We start from the raw sequence: 27,358 nt of genomic DNA, 5'->3' as shown, positions 1-27,358 counted from the left end.
TGATTCACATCCACTCCTTTATTCCTGCCCTAGTACTCTCCTGGCACAGGGGTTCAGTCTTCCCTCTGGGTGAGAAAAGGCAGGTCTCCTGTTCCCTGTGTAGGAATTTTAACATAAAGCTCTAGGGCTAAACACACTACTCTTGCGGGATTTGCATTTCAGGAAAGGAAGGTGTTCTGGATGGTGAAGTTCAGACTCATGTAGACGTCTACCTGAAGCCCTGAGATGCAGTGTTTGAGAGTCATTCCTATTTCCATTTCCTGCTGTTCCTCTTGTCCAGGCTGTCTTAGCACTCAGTATTCATAGGCTGTGGACTCCAGCTAGGTGCTTGAAACTCAAAGTGAGCATAAAATGCAATTTATGGGTAATTTAGGTCTCTTGCATGGTAAATTACTTTCAGTGCTGCGTAGTTAATTTCAACATTGAATCACAGAGTATTTCAATGACTAAACTCCTTCCTGATTCCAGGCTCCCAAACATGATCCTTGGTATTGAGATGTCCAAATCCTTACATGCCTGTTAATAAGAGAGAAGAGGATGAGCAGTTCCCTACCTTCTTAAATATCCAGTTCTCGCCTTGCCTGGAGCTGCACATACAATGCCAAGCTGGTTTGTGCAGACTTCTGAGAGCTTTTGATAAATGCTATAACGGCCTTTCTGTGTTTCATAGACGAGCTATACATTAATTTATTCTGCCTGGAGGTCTTGTATCCCTTTGTGGATTTAAGCTGTTTTTCATGCTTGAAAACTGTATTTTTTACTGTTAACTACCTAGTAAGAATATCTTCATTACATTATCCTAGCAACATCAAAAGAATATAGGAAGTTCTGGCAAAAACAAGGAACATACAGATGTTAGGAGTTAAAATACATTAATGAATGTAAAAGTGCAGTACTATACCCATTGGGTACATATTGCTTTAGAAATGAAGGCTGCCTGTGATAATAGTGTATAAGCCTTACTCCTTATCGTCTCCACAATATTTTTGTGAAAGAAACTATTTTCCATATTAAATCAATTTTGCTAAATACTTACTACAAACAGTTTCAATTAAGCCAGGGAGATTAAAGGATAATGAGGAAAATTATGCATGCTCTTGTAAATCTGTTGAGCTTAATAGAGATTTACAAGCAGTAAATGAGGATGTACTTTCTCTTTAAAGAGATTTGTAGATTCCTGTGAGAAACTACCTGAGAGAACAGACCAATGCATTTGACTGGCTATATTTCTGTCTACAACATTATTGTAGAGCAGAGTTCAAAACCTGAAATGTGCAAAATTCTGTACTCTATATTTAGATACCTGTACATAGCCCCTTACTCCAAATTCATGCATTTAGCAAGTTTGGCTTTTATGAAATAGGAGATTAAATAAACATAAACATAAAGAAACTCAGGGGCCTCCAGAGAGGCATCTGGGCCTATTTTTGAAGTCTGATATTGTCAGAGAGCAGTGCACTTATAATAAATACCCTACAGGAAGCCTATATCTTTTTTGGAAATGAATGGGGTGACTGGCCTGGATATTTAGTACATCTAAAATGACATGAGACACTTCTGCACATGATACATTAAAAAAAATACAGTGTCATTCTTATTACTCTAGATCGTGATAACTACATCATCGCTGTCTACAGTCCACGGTATGGAAAGCTTGTGTGCTTGAGCCTGAAATGTTTTGGATGAACATCTTTGATTAATTTTAACTTTAGTAACGCCACTGGCCAACTCATGTTGAACATAATAGTCAACCCAGGGTTGCAATTCATTTTTGCATACACTCCAGGACATTAAATACTTTTTGGCTTATATTCCTATTCCTTACTAAAACCCTGTTTTACAGAAAAGAAAAAATAGGAGAAGAAAAAGGGCCAAGATAAATTATGTTAAGATAAATGTAATATGTTAAATCTCCTCTAATCTTCCTCTATGACAATGAAATACGATTCACTTGCATTTCAGAACATTTTGCAAAGGAAATTCAAAAGACTGCTCAAAAAAAAACAATTAACTGCTAATTTACATATATTTGCTTTTCACATTTACAGGGGTACTGTGAAAGTCAGACTTCTTGCTATTCAAGTTATGAAAGAAAGTGTGTGGTCTAAGGATACTGGCTACTGTTCCTTCTAAAGATACTGGATTAAGAGAACAGCTGGACCACTTATATGGATACCTTCATGAGTAAATAAGCAACTGAACAATCTGATGCTGTTGGACTAGATGGTGAAACTAAGCCATAAATATTTGAGAGACTGTTCAGTGCTGATTGTCCAAAGTCTTCACACTTGCCATTCCGTAGTGGTTGAAGTACATATATGTAACACCATAATTCATCATGCCATGCCTAGATCAGTTGCATTTGCAGCTGATGACTCTTTCTTAGAAATTACACATTTCCTTGAACACAAGAGTAAACAGTGCTGGTACGTAATCAGCACTGAATGCTCTCAGCTCTACAAAATATAGTCCGTGCAAAAAAGCTTGAATGTTTCATAATCCTTGTATTGTATATTACCTTTTCACTACACTCCAGAGGCATTACTAAACTCATATTCACTGCTTCTGTCAGGGAATGAATTAAATTAAATTATACAGAGAGTGAAGACAAAGAGTGAATCGAGATTAGATATTAAGTCTTCTCAGTGTTAAATTGTGTTCATAGATAATTTAAACCAGCAATTCCCAGGGTCAGCTTGCTTGATTATAACTGTCCTGGGAAAAGAGCTAGCTGGGACAAAAGCTGGGACTTCCAAACACCCATTTCCCTGTCTGCAGGTGAAAGCAGAAGGTGTGCTTCTAATTTTGTCCATCTTCCTTTGAAATCGCTGTATTCTACTAACAGAATATGCCCCAGAGATTGGGAGCCTTTGAATTATGCCAGGATGACTCTCTGTTCTTCTTGTTACCTTCACATATCTTCAGCAGAGATTAGTTCATCAGTCTAGGTGTAAAACAGAAGGGGTATTTCAAGTCTTATCAATGCTCACTTAGTTCCCTGAAATGACTTTCCTTTGCTTCAAAGAGCTTTAGATCATTTGCAGCTTGTCTCACTTCTTGTGTCTGTGAAAAAGTATATTGCATGGTGGAGCAAAGTTTGTCAGTTAAATAGTTTCACAGTCCAGTGAAAATATTTTCTCCAAGAAACATTGGAGAAAGGTTGTTGTTGAAGTTGGCATGCAGAAAATGACCGTGAAGAACGTCTTGCTTCCCATCACTAAATATTAAAGAACAAAAATAGCAAAGAGCAACCAACCTTTTGTGGGAAAGGTAAGGACAAAATCAGCAAGGGATCCACAAATCTTTTTAAAACTAAAAATAATCCAGGATGCTGCCTTTGATATATATTTTAACAAATCTTGATGTTATTATTTACAGTGATGCTTTAACCATAATTATAACAACACAAACAGTGTTATGTAAGTGGCATAACATTTTCATGAATTTTGCAGTTAACAATAAATATATTTAACTTTTGTATTTGCTCAGGATTCAGTGCAAGACAAGAATTTAGACAACGTATAGGATTTTTTTTGTCTTAGAACTTAATGCACATTTAAATGGATTTCATAGGCAGCTATTTTCTTGTTGTTTGTTTCTTTTGCATGGGGATGAGAGACGAGTTCCTTGAGTAAAATCATAGGTTTAGGTAGCTGCAAACTGATAATGAGATGAATCAGAATAGATTCAGAATTTTTACCTGCCATTTTGCACAAAAAGATATTGTGTTGAACCCAAGGCTTTATCCAAAGGGACAGAAGACTTTCATAACAGTATTGGGCTGCTGCCCTAAAGTTGCAAAGTGTGACTGTGCAAATTGAATCTTACTTTATGAGCAGAGATGCAGGTCCACTTTTTTTTAAAAGGCATTTCGGTGTTTAGTATCCAAATAGTTTAAAACTGGGAGTACAGCTTCGGTATCTAAGTCTGTAGATAAATACATAAACACCATTCTTATCAGTGTATATGTGTTGGTGTATCTACATACACAAAATTCTACAGATTAGTCATATGTAGTATTGAGTATTCATTACTCAATTCTGAATGATTTTTAAAGGTCTTGTAATTAAAGATGATGTTTTTCTAAGAAAGTTCTTTCTTTCAGTGCCTTTTGTTCTTCAGTAAGAAACATTTAACTTCTACCCATTTTGTTGGCTTGGATAATATGTATTTTTGCAATATGCAAGGTTTATTTTAGAAGAAGAAACTTTTTCCATCAATGTTCGGAAATGTTTACTGCTAGAAGAAACTATATTTAGCACATACATTCTATTTTTTAATCCAAATTTATTTTATCTGATCTATTTTTGTTCCTTTCTTGCATCAGGCAAGCTGGACTTCAGTCAGATGTTTGTGTTGATCAGCTTGTATGTGCAATACTCCACAGTACTATACAAAACATCTCCATGTTGTCTGTCATTCCTAGGGCCTCATGTGGTCTGTGTGAATTCTTGCACTGAATTTATGTCTATTTTATCCCATTAAAACCACAGGGTGAGATTTGCTTCTGTTGTCTCAGCCTATTTCAAAATACGCATGCTGTTATTTCTTTTTTTTTACTGCTCCAATATCTGGTTATAAACAATGCAACAAATGCTTGGAAGTCTCACCTTCAACTTTTCAATTTAAGTCCTTGATTAATCAGGAGGAAGAGCTGCATAATGTTGATAATTTCCTTTCAAGTGGCAAGAAATGATAAAAACAGGTTGGTGGGGAATGGATAGATGAGAGTATAAGAGGCAGGTGTGAAATCTAGGTGGTGTGAAGAGATAGAAAAAGACACAGTTGGAGTAAAGAGACAAACAGAATGTAGCAAAGATTATCCAGCTCTAAACAGTAAGATCTGCCCTGGGTGGAATTATTTCAGCTAAATACAGGCACCTGAAAGTTAAACACCTGTTTTAGTTCAGCCTAGTCCTCCATGGCTTGCTTTTCAGTCGGTGGGAAGATTGGACCATTTGCAGATGACAGTGTTATTGCCTTGGAGATGCTTATTTCCTTCCAGGGACATAAAGAAAGCTTTGGGCAATGAACTTCTTCCCAAACTGACTGTTTAAAGGCTCTTGCTTTTAGATCTACTCCTTGTATTTGACTACTTCTCTTAGTAGTTTCTCCATAGTGCTTGTGTTAGGGCTGGTGATGTCCCCTCTTCTTTCCTGAGATGTCGTCTTTCTTGTTGCTGAATAAGTAGTTCTGACATGAGCTCTGTCACTATGGGATAATATTGCTGCTTTGACACGTTAATAAACAGACAATGCCTGGCTGCCACATCTCTTTCCTACCTGTAACAATGCACCTATTAGACGTTCTTGTCACTACACGCCTTCTCCTCTTCTGTCACATCAGGTCATGTTTTGGAATTGCCCCAAAGTCTCTTTAGATAATAAAGTCAAGTTGTGTCCAGTCTTTTAAATGGAAAAGGGAAATGTGCACTGACACAGAGATAATGCTGCCCTGATCTCTGGATGACTTTTCCTTTTTTAAAAAATAGATAATTTTTCCTAGCCTTTTCCTGATTCTCCCAATGAATGTGACAGAATCGGCATATGTTAAGACCTTGGGAAGATAAAAGCAAACTGACTTCTTCCCTGCACCCCAACCTTTTGTTCTTGCAAAAAGATATAGTTATGATCTACAACAAGAATCCAAGACCTCTGGTGGTGTGACTGTAAATTGATACTGAACAGAACAACTTGGAATCTCTGAGGTCTGTTGTTCGGAATAGCTCCACCATGTAAGCTCAGCAGACCTTAGAGAAGTCTTCTGCTTTGCAGAAAGGCTCCAGAATTTCAGAGTATGCTTTTCTAGGATAACCATTCAAGCACACTTGGGAGGATTTACAGATCCCTGTTCTTCCATCATTTGCTGCTCTAATTGAGCACCTTTCAGGATACCTACCCATAGAGACCTGGTACTACCAAACACTCTGTTCTCAGATTCCATGGTGAGATTGCCCTGGAGCTGCGGATTTTGGCACTTAGGATTATGCACCTTCAAAGATTTGCCTTCAAAAAGACGTGTCTGGGAAGCTTTACTGTACATGAATAGTGTGTCTGTCAAAAATGCGTCCATCAGTCAGCCTAGCTTCAAGTTCTCTGGTGTCCCATAAGATCTCAGTAACTGTATTTATATATGGAGTCTGCACTTAGATGCTTTGGTTGGGCAAGAAAGGCTAAACTATCACATCTACAATACAGCCAACAAAAATGTAGAATTTCTGGTTTTCCATAATCATTTGCTTGAAAAGAACAAGTCCTGCATCAAGATGAACATAAAAGTTGTCTTGTACCAAGAAAAAATATTAGAACAACCACCATTACAATGTCAAAGTATACTCAGAACTTTAGCTGCCAAATGACTTCAGCATTACTGGTAGTTTGAATTACTTGTGCTTCTAATTCAAAATGATCAAATTTGCAATAGCCATAACCTTTCTTCCACTATTTTATAATAGGTTTGTATTTCTCTGTTAGTGTCAACTCTACATTTCATTCTCTGAAGCCAGGAAGTGCTTGGAAGAAGAGTCTGGCTTTTCACTCAGAGAGCAGATCAAAGGCAGCAGCATTAGTCAGCACTTCTTTTGCAATCTGTACATGATTCTATTATATTTTAGGCATTGCTATCAAAGCATATGATGCTGAGCAATAGTATTACAGAGAACAGCCTTGTTGCATTTGTGTCAGTTCAAGTCTTTGACGCTGTGAATCACGGAGTGTCTCAGCAGACGACTTTAATGAACCTACAGCCTCTCACTTAAGCATTTATCTCATTAATCAACCCAACCTATTTCTGCTGTGGTTTTTGAGCATATTTTAAAGACAATTGCTTAGCTGTGATGAATTACAAAAGTTTATTTAAGTCTATGATTTCCTTAAAGCCTTTTTATTTGAGGATTTTCTGTCAATGCAACTGTATGCTTTCTGTACCATAGCAGTGTCAGCATCACGGGGATACATGTGTATTATTAACTTAAAAAGACCAAGGAACTGTTCTCTGACACTGAGGCTTAGGATCCTTATCCATATTACACGTTTGGCTCTAGGACTCCTCTGAGCCTGGAACCATGTCTCCTCAGGCTCCTGCAGCTCAATGGCTATTTTTATGTGCCTTTCTGCAGTTTGAGCAGGAGTGATCCAGAGCAGTGTCTGAAATGTGAGGGGTGTATTGCAGTCCACAAAACAGCTGCTTATAACTTTCCAAATAACTCTAGAACCTACGTGACACAAACAAAAATAGAGGAGGGATTACTTCTAAGGAGTCATGTTTCAGAGAAGACAAATTTTCCGTGCAGTCAACTAGAAGACCATTGAGATAGAATGTTAAGGTTTAAGGTGAATTAAGCTCAGTTTAGAGTGATGCAGACTCTACAGGCACCCAAAATCAGTTCAACAGTTGCCTAAGGAAGATGTGATAAGCAGGTGAAGAAAAGCCACATTGAATTAATTGTGTCTCAGCATCTATATGTGAGAGACTAGTGTATTTTATGGTGAATTTTGTCCATTTAATGAGCACAAAAGTAAGAAATTAATTTAAGAATATAATTAACTGTGAAAAATTATAAACTACTGGTATTGTTATCAAAAAACTTCTGTAGGTCATAGAACCATAGAATCCTAATCATAGACTCATGGTTTGGGTTGGAAGGAAACTTGAAGAACACCTATATCCAACCCCCCTGCCATGGTCAGGGCTGGTTGCTCAAAACCTCATCCAACCCAGCCTTGAACATCTCCAGAGATGGGGCATCCACAACTTCTCTGGGCAATCTGTGCCGGTGCTTCACCATCCTCACAGTGAAAAAGTTCTTTTCAATATCTAATGTAAATCTACCCTCTTTCAGTTTAAAACCATAACCCCTTGTCCTGTCACTATGTTCCTCAGTAAAGAGCCCCTCCATGTCTTTCCTGTAGGCCCCTTTAGGTACTGGAAGGCTGCTATAAGATATCCCTGCAACCCTCTCTTCTCTAGACTAAACAACCCCATCTCTCTCATCCTCTCCTCATAGGGGAGGCGTCCTGTCCCTCTGATCATCTTTGTGTCCCTCTTCCAGACCCACTCTAACAGATCCATGTCCTTCCTGTGCTGAGGGCTCCATAATAATATGAAATGTGCATCTAAATGTTTTATCATGACATATTGAATCATAATGTGGATTATCTTCAGAGAGGTTTTAATGTTTACAGCATTAAAGTGTCTCCATATGCTTGTCTTTGGAGCTACTAAGCCAAGTTCATGTCACACAAGTCACAAAATTTCCCATTGGGATTGAATATTTCTGCACCACATTCTATCCAGTGCAATGCATGCTCTACACACCTGAAAACAGTTTCCATACTTTCATGTCCTAAAGGAAGGAGTCCACAAAAAATATTCTGCTGAAGACACTACTCTTTCCTATGGAAAAGAGAGACTTTACTTCAGCATTGACAGCAACAACAGACATTCCCTTCCTTATTGTGTGGGTTCCAATTGAAATAAGTTAATGAGTTTGATTGACTCCTGCAGTCATATATTTTCCGGTTTGAGTTATATTGCAGCACAAACCAAGGCAGAGTTGGCAGAGGTGACTGATTTTATGACACGTTTTATACTCATTACCAGACAATGTGAAAAGATATTGAAGAAAGCCAAAGAAATTGCCCGTGTACAAACAGATGATTTTTTTATTATTATTTTTACCTGACAAATTAATTCTGGAAACATGAATTAGTAAGGTAAAATTTCACCTAACTAGATGTGTAATTTAGAGCACTTATCCACCTTTCCTTGATAATTAATGTAAGGAGAATCAATCCATTGTGAGATAAGTGTCTAGAATAATCACAGCCTTTTTTATTTTGTATTAATGCTTAATGAATTATGTTCTATTTACAGGTTTTATATGGGGTGAAATTAAACAGATGTGGGATGGTGGACTACAGGACTACATTCATGATTGGTGGAACCTCATGGATTTTGTAATGAACTCCTTGTACTTAGCAACAATCTCTTTGAAAATTGTTGCATTTTCAAAGGTAAACTTTTTTAAAAAATCAGCAAAATATTTAAGATAAATGAAATTAGACATCTTCAAACTTTCTTCTGCATTTGGAGGTTTTCATGCTTAGTAATTCAGGAGATATATGATGTGCTCATTGAATCATCTGCAGCTGTAGCACGAAGCTAGTCCAGAGCTAACAAAACATTGTGGTTTATAGATTTTTCTTCTTGGCCCAGGCATTCCTTTGTTAGTTAATCCTTTACAGTCATATTGACATTTTTAGGAACAGGAAAATCACTGGTAATATTTAATAATGCTCTCACGAGATTATGTTTCATCATAATCTGCCTGGTTTTCAATAAGGCCCATGAAAACAGTCAATTGAGACTGGATATGTTCATTCTCTTATCCTTTTCATGGACTTTTTATGAATAGCTTTATATTCTCAGTGTTTGAAGTACCTTCCAGCAAAACAGCCCCTCTTTTCAAAGCCTTGGAAAATGTTGCATTTTGTGTATATTGAACATGAATCCATAGTATAATAGAAATTTCTCATAAAATTAAATATTTTCATCCAGAAATTTTCTCAAATGCAAGGAAACCACATCTAAATGGAAATTAAAGCATTTTTTAGCATCTGTCATGGGGCTCTTATCACATCCATGTAAAGATAATGAGCCCATTTTCACTGGCCACTGTGATCAACATTGTATTTCAGCTGTTTCAAGCTCCCTGCCACCAGCCACTCTGTGTGCACAGAAGGCGAGTCTCTTCTCTGCCAAGTTCCTTTTGGCCTGGAAAAGAAGGAACAGCCATCAAGTAGCTAGTTATGGCTCCATATCCACCCTCAAACAGCAGCTGTTCCTGCTGCAGCCCTGCCATAAGTATAGAAGAATGCAGCAACCTCTAATTTATATCATCTTGTGTCTGTTCACAAGGGTCTGCATATCAGCCGATTAGGGACAAGAATGAGCAAAGACCTGTGGTCTGTTGACACACCAGCCTCCTCAAAAAGGTTTCTGGCATGCTGGCTGTCTGGCTGCAAACATCTGTAAATCTTCTCACTTAAAGAAATTTGGAGCTGTTGCTGAAAAGACCAAGATGCTTAAAAACGTGAGGAGAGCTGTCATTTAAAGCTGCTGAAATGCCTTTTTACAGGCAAGGATGCCTTATTCATAAAGCAACTGAAAAATAAATAGTCATTACACTGTACGTGTAACCAAGTAAACAGTTCACTGAAAATGCATGTTTCCAAAGCATTGGAGATGGCCAGTTATTCACTTTAGAATAATATTAATTAAAAGACATTACATTCCTTTCATCTCCCAGACAGCTTCTGTTTATGCTAATCAGACTCCAAGGTGACGGTATCTGGGAAAATGTGCATCCATTACTCTCCAAATTAGTGCTTGAGTGTCAATCATAATCAACACTGTGCATAAAGAACTATCTTTGTTTCTGCAGCTAGTATTCTTTTTACTGCATGTGCAATGTTGCATACAAATACCCTTTGTTACTTAAAAGAGCAAGTGTAACTTAATACCCATCAATGCTTCCTTCAAATACCTACAACAGAGTTCCCCACCTGTGTCCCACATGAGATTGAGGTGATGCCAAATACAAACAGTATGTTTTGATATAAAGCTTTTATTTTCATTTCCTAAACCTTACGTGGTAGGTTTTCATAGAATAAATCTTTTCTGTATTTATTTGATCAAACGTATAGCCCAGTTTTTTAGATATATTCTACCTTGTATGAATCAACTCAAACCACCTAGGAAAACATATTAAACAACTTCCTTCAATAAAATTATGAGAGTGCCCTCATACTACCCTCCTGTGTGACAGACGTCCCCAGAGAAATATATAGAGTTTATTGCACATTTGAGGCTCTCTGACTCAAATGTGTCAGAGAGTTAAGTAGTTAAGCAGATGGATATTACTTACAGCAGCTCATTGGATAGTATAAAATACACCAAGTGTGATTTCAAGATGAGAGAATTGCCAAGATAACGCTAAGTTATCTGTTTCATTACCAGTTTTCGAATAAAATAAATACTTCTCTTTTTTTTCAAAGGATTATGCTTTTTGTCTCTGATTGCGTATTGGCATTAGAGATCATTTTAAATTATCCAGTATATCCACTGAAAATGCTCTTTCCCTGATAAATAATGTGATTATAAATAGTGCATTTTCACATGTTTTATAGATGACTGATTTTAAGCAAAATATCTGGTTTGATGGAGGGTTTATAAATATAGAAGTCACGTGCTAAGAAAAGTGATTCTTTTTATGGTTTTGGAAGATATTTCATTTTGTCCTCATGTCTAAAGTTGAGCGCAATGCCAGGTTATGTACTTACCCTGCTTGCTTTACCTCAAATATTTATAAAGCCTGAGCATTGGGCCTAGTGCTGCTTGTTTCCAACTCTGCTAAAGATTGCATGCAAGTTTCCATTATTTGTTATGTGTCTCAATAACCAACATGAAAAGCTGGTAGGGAAACAGGATCCTATTCAAGGCAAGAATTCTGAAAAGTAACTAAAATGCATTATTTGTCTCCATATTTACTGGCTTAATGACCACTGTGTCAGAGTTGCTCTGTTTAGTAGTAAATATGATGATGTTTCTCTTCTACCACCGGTTTTGCAGAAACTAACATGTTCTTCTGATGTGTTTGCTTTAAAAACTGGTTTTGGTCGTGTTTCACCAGATTGACAGACCAAGCATCCATTAACACAGCAGTATTAACCCTCCCTTCCCCCTGGACAATTATAGACTCAATTCCTCAATGTAATCATTGTTTTAAAGCTCTTTGCTAGGTCACTCCCTCCACTCTTCCTGTTGTGTTCTGGGATTCAGCATTACGAATGCAAAGATTGGGACATACTTTTTAAAACAGAAAGAGTTCATATTCCATATGACCTTTCAGAAGAAAAAAAAACAATTTTTTTTTCCTGACTTGAATATTGTTTAACCTTTCTTTTTACTATCAGAAACAAGGGGGTAGAATTTCACCAAGATCCAACAGCCCATTAAGCATTCAGGTAGCCTGATCTGTATGTCTATTTGTTTTTCATGAGTTTACGTTGTTTTCATGAGATCTACAGTTCATGCCTTTTGTCGTCATGGGACGACTGAGATCACTTAGATTTATTTCTCACAAGTGATTATAATATTAAATTTGCATTTTCCTTTGACTAAAGATCAAGAATTATTATCTTGTATTCCCTAGGTATGATTGCACAATTATATATTTGCCTTTAAATTCTACTGTTTATATGCTGCTCGATTTGTATGCTGCTCTTCTTGATTTTCCTTTGATATGCCGTGTACATTTCCTTCAACAAAAGAGCCAGTGATAGGTATTATTTAATCATCTTAAATGATGGTTAAATGTCATTTGTTAAATGTCAAAAGGTTGTGGTTTTATTTGAAGTAGGACAGAAATTCAGCAGGGTCACAAAATAATAAAAGAAAGACTGCAAAATATCAACATCTTGATTTTCAACAAGGTCAGCATTGCTGTATTTACTATTAACATTTCCCTTTGCCTAGAACAATGACCATTTATTTATTCTTTATAGAAGAGAAGAACATCAACAAGCATGAGCAAGAGAACAAATACTTCAATTTGTCAAGTTTTGGGTTGTTTGGTCCTAAAATACGGATTTTCTTTTATCATATTTTCACTGTTTCTGGTTTTAATATACCTAGTCTTTTTGCTCTTCTGATTTCTTTTCCTTTTTCACATGTATGCCTCTTTGTTGTCCTGTTTCCTTGATATTTCTAGTTTTCCACTCAGTGTCTTCCATGAAATCAATAACTTTTTGTTGTCATAGCCCTGTCACAGTCATGATTTTCTTTATATTATTTACTGTCTTCTTTCAGCAAGTATATTTCACAGATTATTTCTAAACTTACTTCTCAAACCTTCACCTTTCTCAATATTTTTCTGACAAGTATTTCCAGTCTCCTAAATCATGTCCCTTCAAAATTAAATTAACAGCCCTCACTCTCTGCTTACAACCACGAGAACTTTTGGATTGTGTCCACTCATGCAGGAAGTAATTAGGCCCAAGAAAGGCAGAGTCTGTTAAGCTGAAATGACACAGTTGTGCCATTGATTTTCCTTATTTGTAAAAGAGGTCATTTGATCTTTTCTTATTTGGGTAGCAAGTCAGTAAAAGCAGGGATGTGTTAATTTTTGAGACTGGCATGAGTTGAAACTGACTGTTTCAACACACCAGTTTTGAATCTCAATCCAGAACATCAAAGATTAATTTCTTACTTCTCACATATCTGCTTAACCTCATCTCCTCTACAAAACACAACATTGGACTCATCTTCTCAGACTACAGCTATAAGATAGTCTTTCCTCTACCCTAATAATCTATTTGAAGAAACAGAGAAAGTTAAAGAGCAACTCATCTTACCTGTTTGGGATATCTGCTTTCCTGCTCTAGAAATGCCCATTTTTGCTGCCTGTAAAAGGACATGACAGAGAGCTCATGTGGCTGTCCACACCTAATTGGTTTAATGTGATCCTTATTCTCCTACTATATCATATGCTATCTTTATCCATTGTTCTGTAGTTCCATGTTTTTCTAAACAGTATACTTCCTTAGATGATGTTGATGATTACTTTCTCTTTTCCATTAATTTCCTTTGAATGTTCTACTGCTTGCCTTCACCTAAAAAGTGCCTGCAACTGGACGCTTTTGATTCTCTAAAAAGAATTCCATCTCTTCATAGTTTCAAATATCTTCCTTATTTTTATTCATTAATATATTTTACCTTATTTCCCAAACACATCTTGTGTTCTTTTCCCTAATCTGATCATCTACTGAACTCTTCAGCACCTAATCTTTGCTTGTACTGACAGTTTTTCCTAGTTATTAATAGGTGAAAACTTTCACATACCAGGGTTATAAAGTGCCATCAGATTGCACAGGAATATATAGTATTATTCAAAGAATGACATTTTTGAAAACATGCTGAAGAATTCTCACCTCTATTTTCTCAATAAATGTTGATTTTTTTTTTTTTCTTCTTCATTTTCTTCTTGCTTTTCTCTCTTAGCTGGTGTCTCTGGTAACAGTTCTGGTTTTTGCTGACTGCTACTTCATCGCTAATATTGAATCAATCAGAACTGGACTGAAGGGCAATAGTGGATGAGGCAGGATAACATCTCTCTTGAAACTAGACTGACAAATGCATTAAGACTTAATTTTACAGCATGATCATTAGGGAAGAGGATAGTCTAATGAAGAGAGTACTGACCTATGACTCCAGCAATTCTGGATTTAATTCACTACCCTGTAGAAAACAAAAGCAGTGGTGGTTGAAATGTAAGACTGAGTAGTGCTCTTCAATGGACTATTGTTCTCTAGTTTTGCATTTCTCATCCCCAAAATAGGACTGCCAGATGCTATGACTGTTTCTATAAGAGTAAATAGAACTGTGCCAGGGGTTGTTGTCAGGCACTGGAGCTGTCTCACACACGCTACCAGTTTGTTAGAGCACGCCCAGTGTGATGGGGTCCTGTGTCAACTAGCACTGTCCAAAACAATGCCCAGTTCCCATCTGCAATTTGAGTCATAGAATCACAGAATCATAGAATGGTTTGGGTTCCGTTCCAACCCTCCACAGTGAGCAGGGACATCTCTGACTAGATCAGGATGTCAGAGCCCTGTCCAGCCTGATTCTGCGCAGCCTGTTCCAGTGCTTCACCACCCTCACTGTGAAAAATTGCTTCTTTACATCTAGTCTAAATCTGCCCACTTTTAGTTTAAAACCATCACCTGTTTTTCTGTCACTACATGCTTATTAAAAAGTGTATTGTCATCTTTCTTATAAGCCCCTTTTTGTGTTGGAAGGCAACAATGTGGTCTCCCCAGAGCCTTCTCTTTTCCGTCCTGTACAACCCCAACCCTCTCAACCTTTCCTCATAGGAGAGGTGTTTCATCCCTCCAACCGTTTCTGTGACCCTCCTCTGGACTTGCTTCAACAGATCTGTGTCTTCCCTGTACTGAGAAGTCCAGATCTGGATGCAGTACTGCAGGTGGGATTTCACCAGAGTGGAGTAGAGGGGCAGAATCACATGCCTGGACCTGCTGGCCATGCTTCTTTTGATGCAACCCAGGATACAGTTGGCATTCTGCACTGCCAGTCTAGTTTTTCATCCAAGTCCTCCTCCACAGGGTTGCTCTCAATTCCTTCATCCCACAAACCGTATTGATAACAGTGATTGCCCCAAGCCAGGTGAAGGATCTTGCACTTGGCCTTGTTAAGTCACATGATGTTCACATGAGCCCACATCTCGAGCTTGTCCGGGTCCCTCCGGATGGCGTCTCATGCCTCAGGCATGTCAATCACACCACTCAGCTTGGTTTTGTCTGCAAACTTGCTGAGGGTGCAATAATCCCACTGTCTATGTCATTGATGAAGATATTACACAGCACTGGTCCTGATACAGACTCCTAAGGGACACAACTTGTCACCAGTCTTCTTCTGGATACTGAGCAATTGACCACTACTCTCTGCATTTGACCACCCAGCCAACTCCTTATCCACTGAACAGTCCATCCATCAAATCCGTTAATGTAGAGGGAAGGATGTTGTGGGGTGCTGTGTCAAAGGCCTTACAGATGACAACAGTGGTTATTCCCTCATCCATTGATGTTATCGCTCCATCATAGCAGGACACTGGGTCAGTTGGTCAGACAAGACTTGCCCTTCATGAGGCCATGCTGACTGTCTTCAATCACACTTCTGTCCTCCATGTGCCTTAGAATAGCTTCCAGTAAGATCTGTTCCATGATCTTCCTAGGCACAGAAGTGAGGCTGACAGGTCAGTAGTTCCCAGGGTTCTCCTTCTTAAAAATGAGTGTGATGTTTCCATTTCTCCAGTCACTGGAGACTTTGCCTGACTGCCATCACTTTTCAGACTTCATGGAGAGTGGCTTGGTAACTACATCCGCTAGTTCTCTGAGGACTCTGGGATGCACTTTGTCATGTTCCATAGTCTTGTGTATGTTCAACTGGTCTTTAATGACCTTGAAAGCAGTCACCTTTGGAGGGTGAGCATGGTGTGGAATTGTCATCACTGGCGCTAGTGACATTGAAGAATCCCTTTCCTCACTACTGAGGGTGTGCTCAGGAGTTCTGAAAGATGCACCTGGGTGTCCTACAGTAGGTAAATACAAACTGCACTGTAGTCCCTCTTTGAAATCTGCTTCATATTATACTATCCCATGATTTCAGAGTGCTTCACAGCATAGATTCTATTCTCAGATATGTTCTGAGAAACAGATGATTGAGACCAAATAAATAATAATGAGTCTGCCACAGTAGTTAAGCCTTAGTTCAAAGTAACATCTTTCATCTTCAAGAAATTTTTTGGTAGAGTAGGAACAATGAAGAGTCACAGTTCCAGGGATCAGACACTTTGATAATGAGACACACAAGCAATTTGCCATGGTTCATTTATAAACAGATTTTTTTGTCATTGGTCCAGTTTTAGTGATTAAGCTATATACTTATTCCTTGACTAAATGTTTTCTTCCAATTTGCCAAAGTTCTTACAAGTTTCTATCCATCATTAGCATACCTGCACTGTTCTCCAAATGTCTAATTTATCTGGTTTTACAGCTGAAAGTTTCTATAATTCTAAACACCAGATGTTCAAAAACTGTTCCTTTTACTCTCAGTTAGAATTGTTAGAACTACTTTTGTTGCTGTGAAAATTATAACTAAGTGCAAAACACAGGCAAACAGCTACGAAGCATGGACTGTTCTGTAGATAAAAATGAAGGACAAGTACATGGGCAATGCCCATTTTTTTTCTAAAATAAAAAAATCCTACTGAAGATATGTTGCTTTCCAAAGGTTGTTTAATTTTATTGTGCTATCTGCAAATTACTTGTGCAGCTTATAAAGAAAATGGCATACTTGTTTATACTGTAAACAAGGAGTAATTTTTTCCCTTCTGCTTTTTTTCAGTATAGTGGGTTAGTTCCACGGGAGAGCTGGGACATGTGGCATCCAACCCTGGTGGCTGAGGCCCTGTTTGCAATCGCAAACATTTTTAGCTCCCTACGCTTGATCTCATTATTCACTGCAAATTCTCACCTGGGACCTCTGCAGATATCTTTAGGAAGAATGTTGCTGGATATTTTGAAGTTTCTCTTCATATACTGCCTTGTGCTGCTAGCTTTTGCAAATGGATTGAACCAGCTGTACTTCTACTATGAGACAAATGAACCTGGCAACTGCAAAGGAATACGATGTGAAAAGCAGAATAATGCATTTTCAACGTAAGTGGCTGATCTATTTCTATCTTTTCCCTCTGCCCCCAGTATTTTTATCACTTACATGCTTTTTACAGTAAAGAAGCTTTCTGTTTTCTGTTGGTATTACAGCGGTGTCCTAACAGACATATCTAAAGTCACCTTAATAAAAACCCCAAACGTTAACATTATTTCACTCTGTAGTAATGCTCATCCCATACCACAGTGAAGTCTCTACAATTCAAGATATATCAAAAGATAAAAAGATAAATTAAAGAGGAGGGGGGATAATATGAGATTACAAAGTACATATTTAGAATTAAGGGAAAAAAAGATCACCAGATCAGAGCTTGCTTATCCAGACAGCTGTTGCTCTGCATTTCTTCCATGTCTGCTTCTGAGAAATAAGTAAATTTGATGTTTTAAAACATGAAGATTCCTTGTAGATAAAGCAGGAAAAAAAATTCAGTTCAGCCTTCTACTTGGGTCTACTCTGCATAATCAAATAGTGTATTCTAATTTCTGTTTTAATGTTTATTTATTTTTCTTTCACTTAAAAATCATTTTTATTTCACTCTGTTCTGTAGTTGATCTACAGTACCAAAACACTACCAAATGAATACTAAATCTCAATCTCATCTTTCGGCTTCTAATCTGAATCAAATTCCAACTATAAGTATCTGTTCCCTTTTACTTTCTATGAATTATCTCTACACTTCTTTTTTCTAGAATGTATTTGTTAGCAGTGGCTTCCTTCTCAAAGTAAATAATTTTATAAAAATAACACCGTTTATATCATGTTAATCAAGTAACTTTGATCAGGCATCGCATATTTATATTGCACAGAAACAGCATCTTATGCAAGTCTAAACTTTGTGTGATCTGAACAGAAAAGCACAGTAAAATTTTTCAGAGCTGAACACTGAAGGAAGCCATATTATTCATCTAGGAAACAGCGGTGACTACCAGTAATAGTGCCAGAAGAAGGTGTCAAGGGAAACAGCGATGCCTTATGAGCCTTTTCTGCTACTGTGAGCAGGGGAGAATAGTGATTGTTCAGTTATTCAGGCAATTGTAAAACATACAAGAGATTCCAGAGCAGTACTTTACCTCTCACGCACACTGTATCACAGTAACAGAGAGACAGGACCTAGAGTTTCTATAAATAAAAGCATACTACCATCTCACCAGTCTCTGTCGGGCAGCACTGTACTGGGTTGAATGACAAAGTTACTTTTCCCAGATGATATCACATGGAGGGAAAGAGGCTGAAGGGTTAATTTTTGCCCAGTTCTGGACAGCAAGTCCCAGCGTGCAGGACTGCTGAGGGTGGTACAAGTCCCTGCAGTTCAGCAGCTTCTCTGCTCTGGGTACACCGAGGACAGAACTATTGACCCACACACCCTGTCCACGTAACCTGTTTCCGGCATCAGAGTGAAGAAGCAGGAAAGAGGCCATGGGGGAAATTCACTCCAATTACTGTGAAAATATGGGATCAAACAGGCAGAAAATTGTTGCTCCGAAATTATCAGGAGCAACTGGGCCAACCAGGGCCCACACTTATGACAATATAGTTTAGCTGAACACTATACAAAAGTGAAATTTTGTCAAGCTATTTAGCCACAGAGGACTTTTTGAAGTTGATTATTGTTATATAGCTTCATAGCTTTTGTCCCAAACTTCAAACTTTTGTCCCAAAGAGCAACAAAGCTGGTGAGGGGGCTGGAGAACAAGTCTTACGAGGAGCGGCTGAGAGAGCTGGGGTTGTTTAGCCTGGAGGAGGCTGAGGGGAGACCTTATTACTCTCTACAACTACCTGAAAGGAAGTTGTGGAGAGGAGGGGGCTGGCCTCTTCTCCCAAGTGACAGGGGACAGGACAAGAGGGAATGGCCTGAAGCTCCGCCAGGGGAGGTTCAGGTTGGATATCAGAAAAAAATTCTTCACAGAAAGAGTCATTGGGCACAGGAACAGGCTGCCCAGGGAGGTGGTAGAGTCGCCTTCCCTGGAGGTGTTTAAGGAACGGGTGGATGAAGTGCTTAGGGACATGGTTTAGGGAGTTTTAGGAATGGTTGGACTCGATGATCCAGTGGGTCCTTTCCAACCTGGTGATTCTGTGATTCTGTGATTCTCTAAGGGAATATCATATCATTTATTTATAAAAGTGCAAGTTTAATTTGAAAGCAACATTTTTTTGGTTTTAATGTCTCTATTCTTTGCAAAACAAAACATATGCTAATGATAATAATGTCCATCTAACTATACAATTCCTCTTATCTTAATGACTCTCAACTCAAATTAGAAATTCATAAACTGACAACACCAAGTAGGTATGAGTATACCATAATTGTTTTAACATCTTGATAAAACACAATCACTGAGTTACTTTTCTTATTCTGCCCTTTACAGTCAAGGCAAAGGATCAAGAGGGCAGTAGCGAAGGCAGGTGTCCAAAATAAGATCTCAGAAGGTTGAACAATATCAGTCTTTTTCTCGTAGTCTTATTTATAGATTCAATATTGCATTTCTAGAGGCTCAGATTTGAAACATTAAGACATTGTTTCCCTAGAAAGATATTCCATATATGTTGCCTATATTGTGATAAGTATCATTCATGTCAATCAAGTCAAGGACTTCGGTGTGTTTGGGGAAAAACCGAAAAATCTGAAAAGTGCATATATTGTTATTATACAGCTATTCCATCTGGGTTTTGTTTTACAGGTTATTTGAAACACTGCAGTCATTATTCTGGTCTATATTTGGACTCATCAATCTCTATGTGACCAACGTGAAAGCGAGGCATGAATTTACGGAATTCGTTGGGGCCACAATGTTTGGTACCTATAATGTAATCTCTCTGGTTGTTCTACTCAACATGCTAATAGCCATGATGAATAATTCTTACCAACTTATTGCTGTAAGTTGTTCCTTATCCTTAGATCATTTGTTTTATATATATTTTATATACATATATATATATATATATATATATACACACACACACCCCTTCTCTCTACTACTATATCCCATTTTTCTGGCAGTAAACATTTTTTGCTGGCAGGATATTGGAATGGATTCTCTGATTTGATCTAGTTCTTTTGCACTGTTCTGGAAGGGCACAGAAACCAGACCCTGGCTGGATTGGGAATTTCCCAACAACTCTGAATGGGGAAGAGGTGGCCGTGCTGTAGAGGCCAGCCTGTCAATTGAGAAGAGTGTCCTGAAGTGCTGGCAAGTGACATAGGCTACAGCTCTGCCCAGGCTGCACTGTGCAGGACCTCTCCTGAGAAAGAGACTTTGTGAGAAGACTGTCTCTCTGTTTTATTTTAAATGCATTATATCTATTAACTTTTAAAACGCTGTTATTTTAGAAATTTTATATAGTGTGAATATGTAATTAATAGAAATTGGATCTGATGTTTCGTGGTCAATTTTGGACTCATTAGCAATTCAAACAAAAGGTCATGACTTCTCATTCAGCAGTGTCCTGTGTTCTTATCCTTATCAGAGCTGTTGGCTTATTTGTTATTGGATTATGTTTATTTCTTAGCTGTCTGTTAAGGAGATTAGGGCAAATAAACACTGATTCATCGCATGATAATTCAAATGTGATCATGCAGAAAGCAAACAAATAAAACAAAGCTCCACTACCCTAAGATTTTAAGATGTGCCTTTTTTCCTAATCTGGAAATTACAAGTTTTTCCGCAAAAGAAATGCTCACTACATGTGTTTATATAATGCTATTTGGCAAAGTCTGGTACAAAATACCACAATATACTAGCACTCATCAAACTCAGACTGCAGCTTGAATACTTTTCCTGCTACAACTTCTCAACGACTCTTTTGATTGCTGTATATCTGACTAAATACTAAAGCCTAGGCTAAACCTGTAGTTTATGTTCTTTGTTACCATGTTTGTTATCCAAATCTAGTATTAGTGATTTAAACTTGTTCAGCTGCTAGTATTTAGCAATCCTTCCATGGACTTTAGTTTTGATTTTTTTCAAACTTTTCAAAATTATACAATACTATATAGAAGGAAAAAGAAAGAAAATTTAAAATAAGTATAAAAAGACAGTACATATACAAATACACAATACTGAAGTAGGAGGAAAAAAAGAGTTTTAGTAGCCTCAACATATGTTGGGTAACCTATTTGTGAATTACTAGGGCTGGCAGTTACTGAGATAGTGCATGAAACCTACAGGCTTATTGAAGCTGCTACACAGCAGAGTAATTAGAGTGATCTTGTGCAATAATAATGAGTTGCTATTATAACAAAACATCTCTTCCAGAAATGTGGCATTTTTCCACTTGTAGTTATCCTTCGTTTTTTGACAGAATTTTAATTATTTAAAAGCTTGTGGCAAGAGAAGGTTGAAAGTGGATATGTACTGTACTTACCTAACATTTCTTGACTGAAGTAAAGCACTCTAGCCTTGCTGTGTGTTGAAGACTTTCTGTCAAAGGAAGATGCCAGTATTTTAAGAACATTCATTAGTATTTCAGGGTTGTTCTACTTTTAGGTTTTCAGATTTTTAGAGGTTTATTTTACCCCTTTAATTACAGCAACAACCGTGCTGATGTTATATTTCTTGTGCACAGGATCATGCAGACATTGAGTGGAAGTTCGCTCGAACAAAGCTCTGGATGAGCTACTTTGAAGAAGGAGGAACTCTGCCCACTCCTTTTAATGTCATACCAAGCCCAAAGTCTCTGTGGTATCTGATCAAATGGTTATGGAGACACCTTTGCAAGAAAAAAATTAGAAGAAAGCCTGAAAGTTTTGGAACAATAGGGGTAAGTCTTGCGTTTTAATCTGCCTATAGTCCTCTTCTTTGCTATATAGTTGTGTCTTTCTCAGCCTTATAGAGCATCCAAACTGAGAAATAACATGCCTATGAGTTAGAGAATATTAGTAGCGGACAATATTTATTTTTTAATTCACATCATTGTATTTGACTGAAGAGAAAGCATCATCATATTCCTGTACAATGATGATATGAACTATGACTGTGCCTCAGCTACCTATAATGCAAGATTAAAAGCAATACAAATATGAGAGATCCAGTGCCTATACTTGTCTACCAGTCCCAAAGGTGTGGTTGCTGATCTCTAGCTCAAGTGTCACAGCTCAAGTATCATTGATGTTTCATGAAGAACAGACTTTTGTATAAAGTATTCATCACAGAATATTCTCTGTTTCTCTGTCTCTGCGTGTAGTAAAATGCATTTACTGTAAAAGCATTCTTACTGAAAGCTGTTCCCATTAAATATTTTGAAAGGTAATAGCATTTACCTTTGCATTTGCCTACATAAATTAACAGAGTTTTTTCAGAATCACTTTGGTAGCCCGTTCTAATACTGCTGATTATCAGTGAAATTTCTAGAAAAGAAAGGGAAAAGACACACAAGGGGAGCAAGAATAATTCTGCACCTGGATTCAGCAGATGCCTGTTTAATATCTCAGCCATAGACTTTCTCTGGTAGCTGCAGTGGGTAAAGCAGATTTGAATTTGTCCCTCCTAGCTTTATCCAGTTGGCATACCTCTGTCAGCCTCTTAGTTTTTCTGTATTGTCAGAGGAAACATCCAGGCAACAACCCAACCGAACAGTTATGGTTTTTGCATTCCCCAGAGTAAGTGTATTGGTCCCTCAGTAACTAGACTGCATTTAGTCAACTTCAACATAAAGAAAAGTCTTGTGGGTAAAATGTGGATTAAATGAGGGTAAAATTGCACTTTCACTATACCACAGGGATTTGGTGAATATCTATGTTTTCAAGTCTGTTAGGAGCTAAGATAGCAAAATGAGGATATGAGTGTCATATGCAGGTAAGGGGAAGAAGAAAGAGTTATAGTCCTCATGCTGTTAAACTTAGTAGCAAAACTTCCATTCATTTCAAAGAAGACGGGGATATGATATAATTTTCTGCTGGAGCATTACTCTATTGACCTTTCCTTACATATTCTCCTGTCATGTCCTGACATCCAGTTTAATCACCAGGTATACTTGGAGGAACAAATTCACAGGGGTATACAGATACATGATAAAGAGGAAGAGTGACAGATAAAACTAATTCACAATTCCTAAGCTGATGAATGATTTTTTTTCCTCCTTGTGGAAAGCCTCTAATCAGGCTTATTACAATATCCTGGTCTTGTTGGCCACTAAGTACATTGTGAAATCAAAATATACTTCACTTAGCTGTCATTCTTGTAGATAGGAAGGAAACATCCAGAAAAGGAAGCTTATAAGCATGAGAATGAGAGCTAAACAACCTAGTCATAGATTACAAGAAACAAACACTGAAAAAAAACCCCATTAAAATTGATATTAGAAAAGCAGTGAAGTGAGACAAGGAGTGATTCAGATAGAAATAAAATAAAAGACATGAACTAGCATGAATAGTGAAGAATTTAAAGAATAAAACATCACTGTGTAACCTAGCAAGGAGAAGAAGTAAATGCAAAGACCAACTGGAGGAAAAACTGATACTTTGTTAGAAAGAGAAAATCTGAAGAGTCATGTACTTGGGGGGGGGGGGGGTGGGAGGGCAATGCTTCTAGGCTTTTGTTACACATTTGGTAGGCATGATTAGCTAGTTTAAACTGATAGATTGATATTTAAATTAATGGAATGATACCAGTGTATAACAGCTGAGGACTTTGGGTTGGTTAACACAATGTCCCTGTTTGACTGAGACTAATCCAGAATACCCTTAAATATCCCTGCAAAACCTTCAGGATAATACTTTCTGTTTAGATTTCTCACCCAGGATAAGGGATTTTTTTCCCCTCTCAAACTGTAGCTCTGGGAGTGAACGTATTTCTGGCTCTGTGGAATAATAAAGGAGGGTAGTCTGTGCTGAATGGCATGGTGAGGAAGAGGGTTCTGAAATATCACCTTCTAGAAATTAGCAGATTGGCTTTTGGAAACTGGTGTAGCAAAGGGTCAAAGGGCAGGGAGTCTATACACAGAACTGGCTGAGAAGTTTTCCAAATAGAATTTTCTTTCCTTAATGAAAAAAAATACAAAATCCTTAAACCCTGACTTTTTCATCAATATATACCAATTTCTTTTGTTGTGAAAGGCTCCAGTTTCAGGATGGAATTTCTGTTTGGAGAGAGAAAGAGCAAGTGCCATTTAAAGCAAACAGCTTGGGCTAAAAGAGACCCAGGTTTGCTTCTGTTCTCCAGTGAATATTTAATTATCTACTCCAAGCAGAACAACTCTGGCAGGAGAGATTTCCATTGCAAAATGATTAAGATCCTGAGGGGGAAAAGATGCTCTCTTGGGAGAACAGAGGAGAAGGAGCTGAAACTGGCTTCCTTATGATTTTAGTGTGAACCACTGTTACTGAACTGTTTGGGAGTGGAGGAGATAGATAAGGGAGAGAGTTAGGACATTTTTGGTTAATTTCTGTAGAGTAAATTTAAAAAAAAAAATTTATAAAAGAAAAATGGAAATCTCAAAGTTTATGAGACAATAGGGCTGTATCCATCTCTAGTTTCCACTACAGGACAAGTACTTAGCTGCAAGCATAGCTGAAACCCCTCTGAAGCACAGGGCTCAGCAGCAGAGCCATCATAACAACAAGCCTTCCAGCTGCCTGGAAAAAGTCAGCAGCCATAGCTGACCAGGCAGATTCAGTCCACACGTCTGGGCATCTCATAAAACTACAAAGTTCTTCAGCTAGCTCTTCAGCTATAACAGAGGCCCCATTAGGGCTATCTGAATTTGGAACATTTTGCAGTTTGCACTCAAACTCCTACATGGGTAAGACACTGATATGCACTATGTGCTCTGCTGTCCACCTTAGGAAGATCTGTCTGTACCCATCAAAATATGAGAGCCACTATTCACTCCAGCAGTCAGATCTACACACAGTTTAGGTAGAAATAAACCAGATGCTTTTAACTGGATTTTCCCCAAGAGATTAAGTCATCAACAGTCACTCTGTTGTGATCTCAGTTTGTCCTGGAGGAATGCACTGCTTTCTGGTTTTCAAAAACTTATTCCTATTACTCACAGTGCAGCCTTAGGTTCCCAGAACTTCTTCAGTTGTCCCAATAAACTGCGTAACAAATTAAATTTAGAACCTCTTTGCTGCTGCAGCTGAAGGGATATGAAGAGTTTTCTCTGCCTTTTGTTTGGGAATCTCAGCTGATAGCTCTCTGACTCCGGCTTACTGGAATCTCCTTGTAATAACTCTAGCCTCAAAGCAAAATATAAGCTTTGTTGGGACCTACTTCTTTTCATTGAGTCCTACAGTACAAACTCCGATTCCTTTCCTATGACCAGTACTGGGGAAAAAACATTACAAACTCAGTTTCAGGCTCATTTTCTTACATCGGTGATATGGATGTATGGATGCCATATTGTCTATAAAGCAGAACTCAGATTTTGGACCATTTTGTTCTGAAACCAATAAATGCTAATTTTCCTACCAGGATACTCTAATCAATGGTGATGTACAGTTTGAAAGCTTATGAGTCAGAATAAAAGACCAAGACAGCAAAAGGAGCCTTGTCATTGCTGTATATCACAGGCCACCTGATCAAGGACAGCCAACCGATGAAGCCTTCTTCCTCCAGCTACAGGAGGCCTTACACTCTCAAGCTCTTATCCTACTGGGGGACTTCAACCACCCTGACATCTGCTGGAAAAGTAGCATGGCGAGCTGTAGGCAGTCCAGGAGACTTCTAGAGTGCATTGGAGATAACTTCTTAACCCAGGTAATAGATACCCCTACCAGAGTGGAGGCAATACTGGACCTGATGTTCACCAGTTCAAGTGAGCTCATCAGTGACATCAAGATGTCACTGGGACCAGTGCTGTTCAATACCTTTATCAATGATATTGACAGAGAGATTGAGTGCACTCTCAGCAAGTCTGCGGATGACACCAAGCTGAGTGGTGTAGTTGCCACACCAGAAGGACGGGATGTCATCCAGAGGGACCTGGACAGACTGGAGAAGTGGGCCTGTGAGAACCTCATGAGGTTCAACAAGGCCAATTGCAAGGTCCTGCACCTGGGTCAGGGCAATCCCCAGTTTTCAGTACACGAGACCTCATCTGTCCAGTTCTGGAATCCTCAGCATAAGAAGGACAAGGAGCTGTTCGAACAGGTCCAGAGGAGGGCTACAAAGATGATCGAAGGGCTGGAGCACCTTACCTATGAGGACAGGCTGAGAGAGTTGGGCCTGTTCAGCCTGGAGAAGAGAAGTCTCAGAGGAGATCTTATAGCGACCTTCCAGTACCTGAAGGGGGCCTACAGGAAAGCTGGAGAGGGGCTATTCGTAAAGGCTTGTGGGGATAGGACCAGGAGGAAGGGGTACAAATTGGAGAGAGGAAGACTTAGACTGGACATTAGGAAGAATTTCTTCACCATGGTAGTGCTGAGACACTGGAACAGGTTGCCCAGGGAGGTTGTGGCTGTCCCATCCCTGGAGGTGTTCAAGGCCATATTGGTTGGGGCCTTGGGCAGCCTGATCCAGTGGGATGTCCCTGCCCATGTCAGGGGAGTTGGAACTACATGATCTTTAAGGTCCCTTCCAACACTAACTGTACTGTGATACTATGATACTACTGGGATACAGCAGAGGCTGATACTCGGCGGCAGCCTGGGCTGCAGTGATGACACACCAGTGGCGTTCGAGGTCCTGAAGGCTATGAGACAGGTGGGGAAAGCATTTCAGGAAAGCAAACTTCCAGCTCTTCAAGGAGCTAGTCAGTAGGACCCCCTGGGATGTGGTCCTCAGGGACAAGGAAGCAGAACAGAGCTGGCAAATATTTAAGGATGCTTTCCAGGAAGTGCAGGAGCACTCAGTCCCCACATGCAGGAAATTGGGCAAGGAAGGGATGAGACCAGCTTGGCTGAGTTGAGATCTGTTGGTCAAACTCAAGACCAAGAGGGAACTGCACAGGCAGTGCAAGCAGGGACAGAGAACCTAGAAAGAGTATAGGGACGCTGCCCAGTTTTGTAGGAAAGGAATCAGAAAGGCCAATACACAGCGAGAGCCACACTTGGCAAGGAAAGTGAAGACTAACAAGAAGGACTTCTACAGGTGCGTCAAGCAGAAAAGGA

At 38.6% G+C, this 27,358-nt stretch overlaps 1 protein-coding gene across 5 annotated transcripts in view; it reads left to right on the top strand.

The window, feature by feature from the left end:
• The window catches only part of TRPC4 (transient receptor potential cation channel subfamily C member 4), a 154,751-nt gene that overhangs the window by 115,447 nt on the left and 11,946 nt on the right, over positions 1-27,358 (top strand). For all 5 annotated transcript variants that reach the window (XM_009568700.2, XM_054088220.1, XM_054088208.1 and 2 more), the window contains 4 exons: positions 8,875-9,014; positions 16,984-17,297; positions 19,989-20,184; positions 21,874-22,068. In XM_009568700.2, the coding sequence (XP_009566995.2) occupies positions 8,875-9,014; positions 16,984-17,297; positions 19,989-20,184; positions 21,874-22,068 (845 nt within the window). The remainder of the gene's footprint in view (positions 1-8,874; positions 9,015-16,983; positions 17,298-19,988; positions 20,185-21,873; positions 22,069-27,358) is intronic.

This window comes from Cuculus canorus, chromosome 1 (assembly GCF_017976375.1).
Source record: "Cuculus canorus isolate bCucCan1 chromosome 1, bCucCan1.pri, whole genome shotgun sequence".
Taxonomy (NCBI): Eukaryota; Metazoa; Chordata; class Aves; order Cuculiformes; family Cuculidae; genus Cuculus; species Cuculus canorus.
Note: the sequence above shows the minus strand (reverse complement) of the source record. Positions and strands in the feature narration are given on the sequence as shown.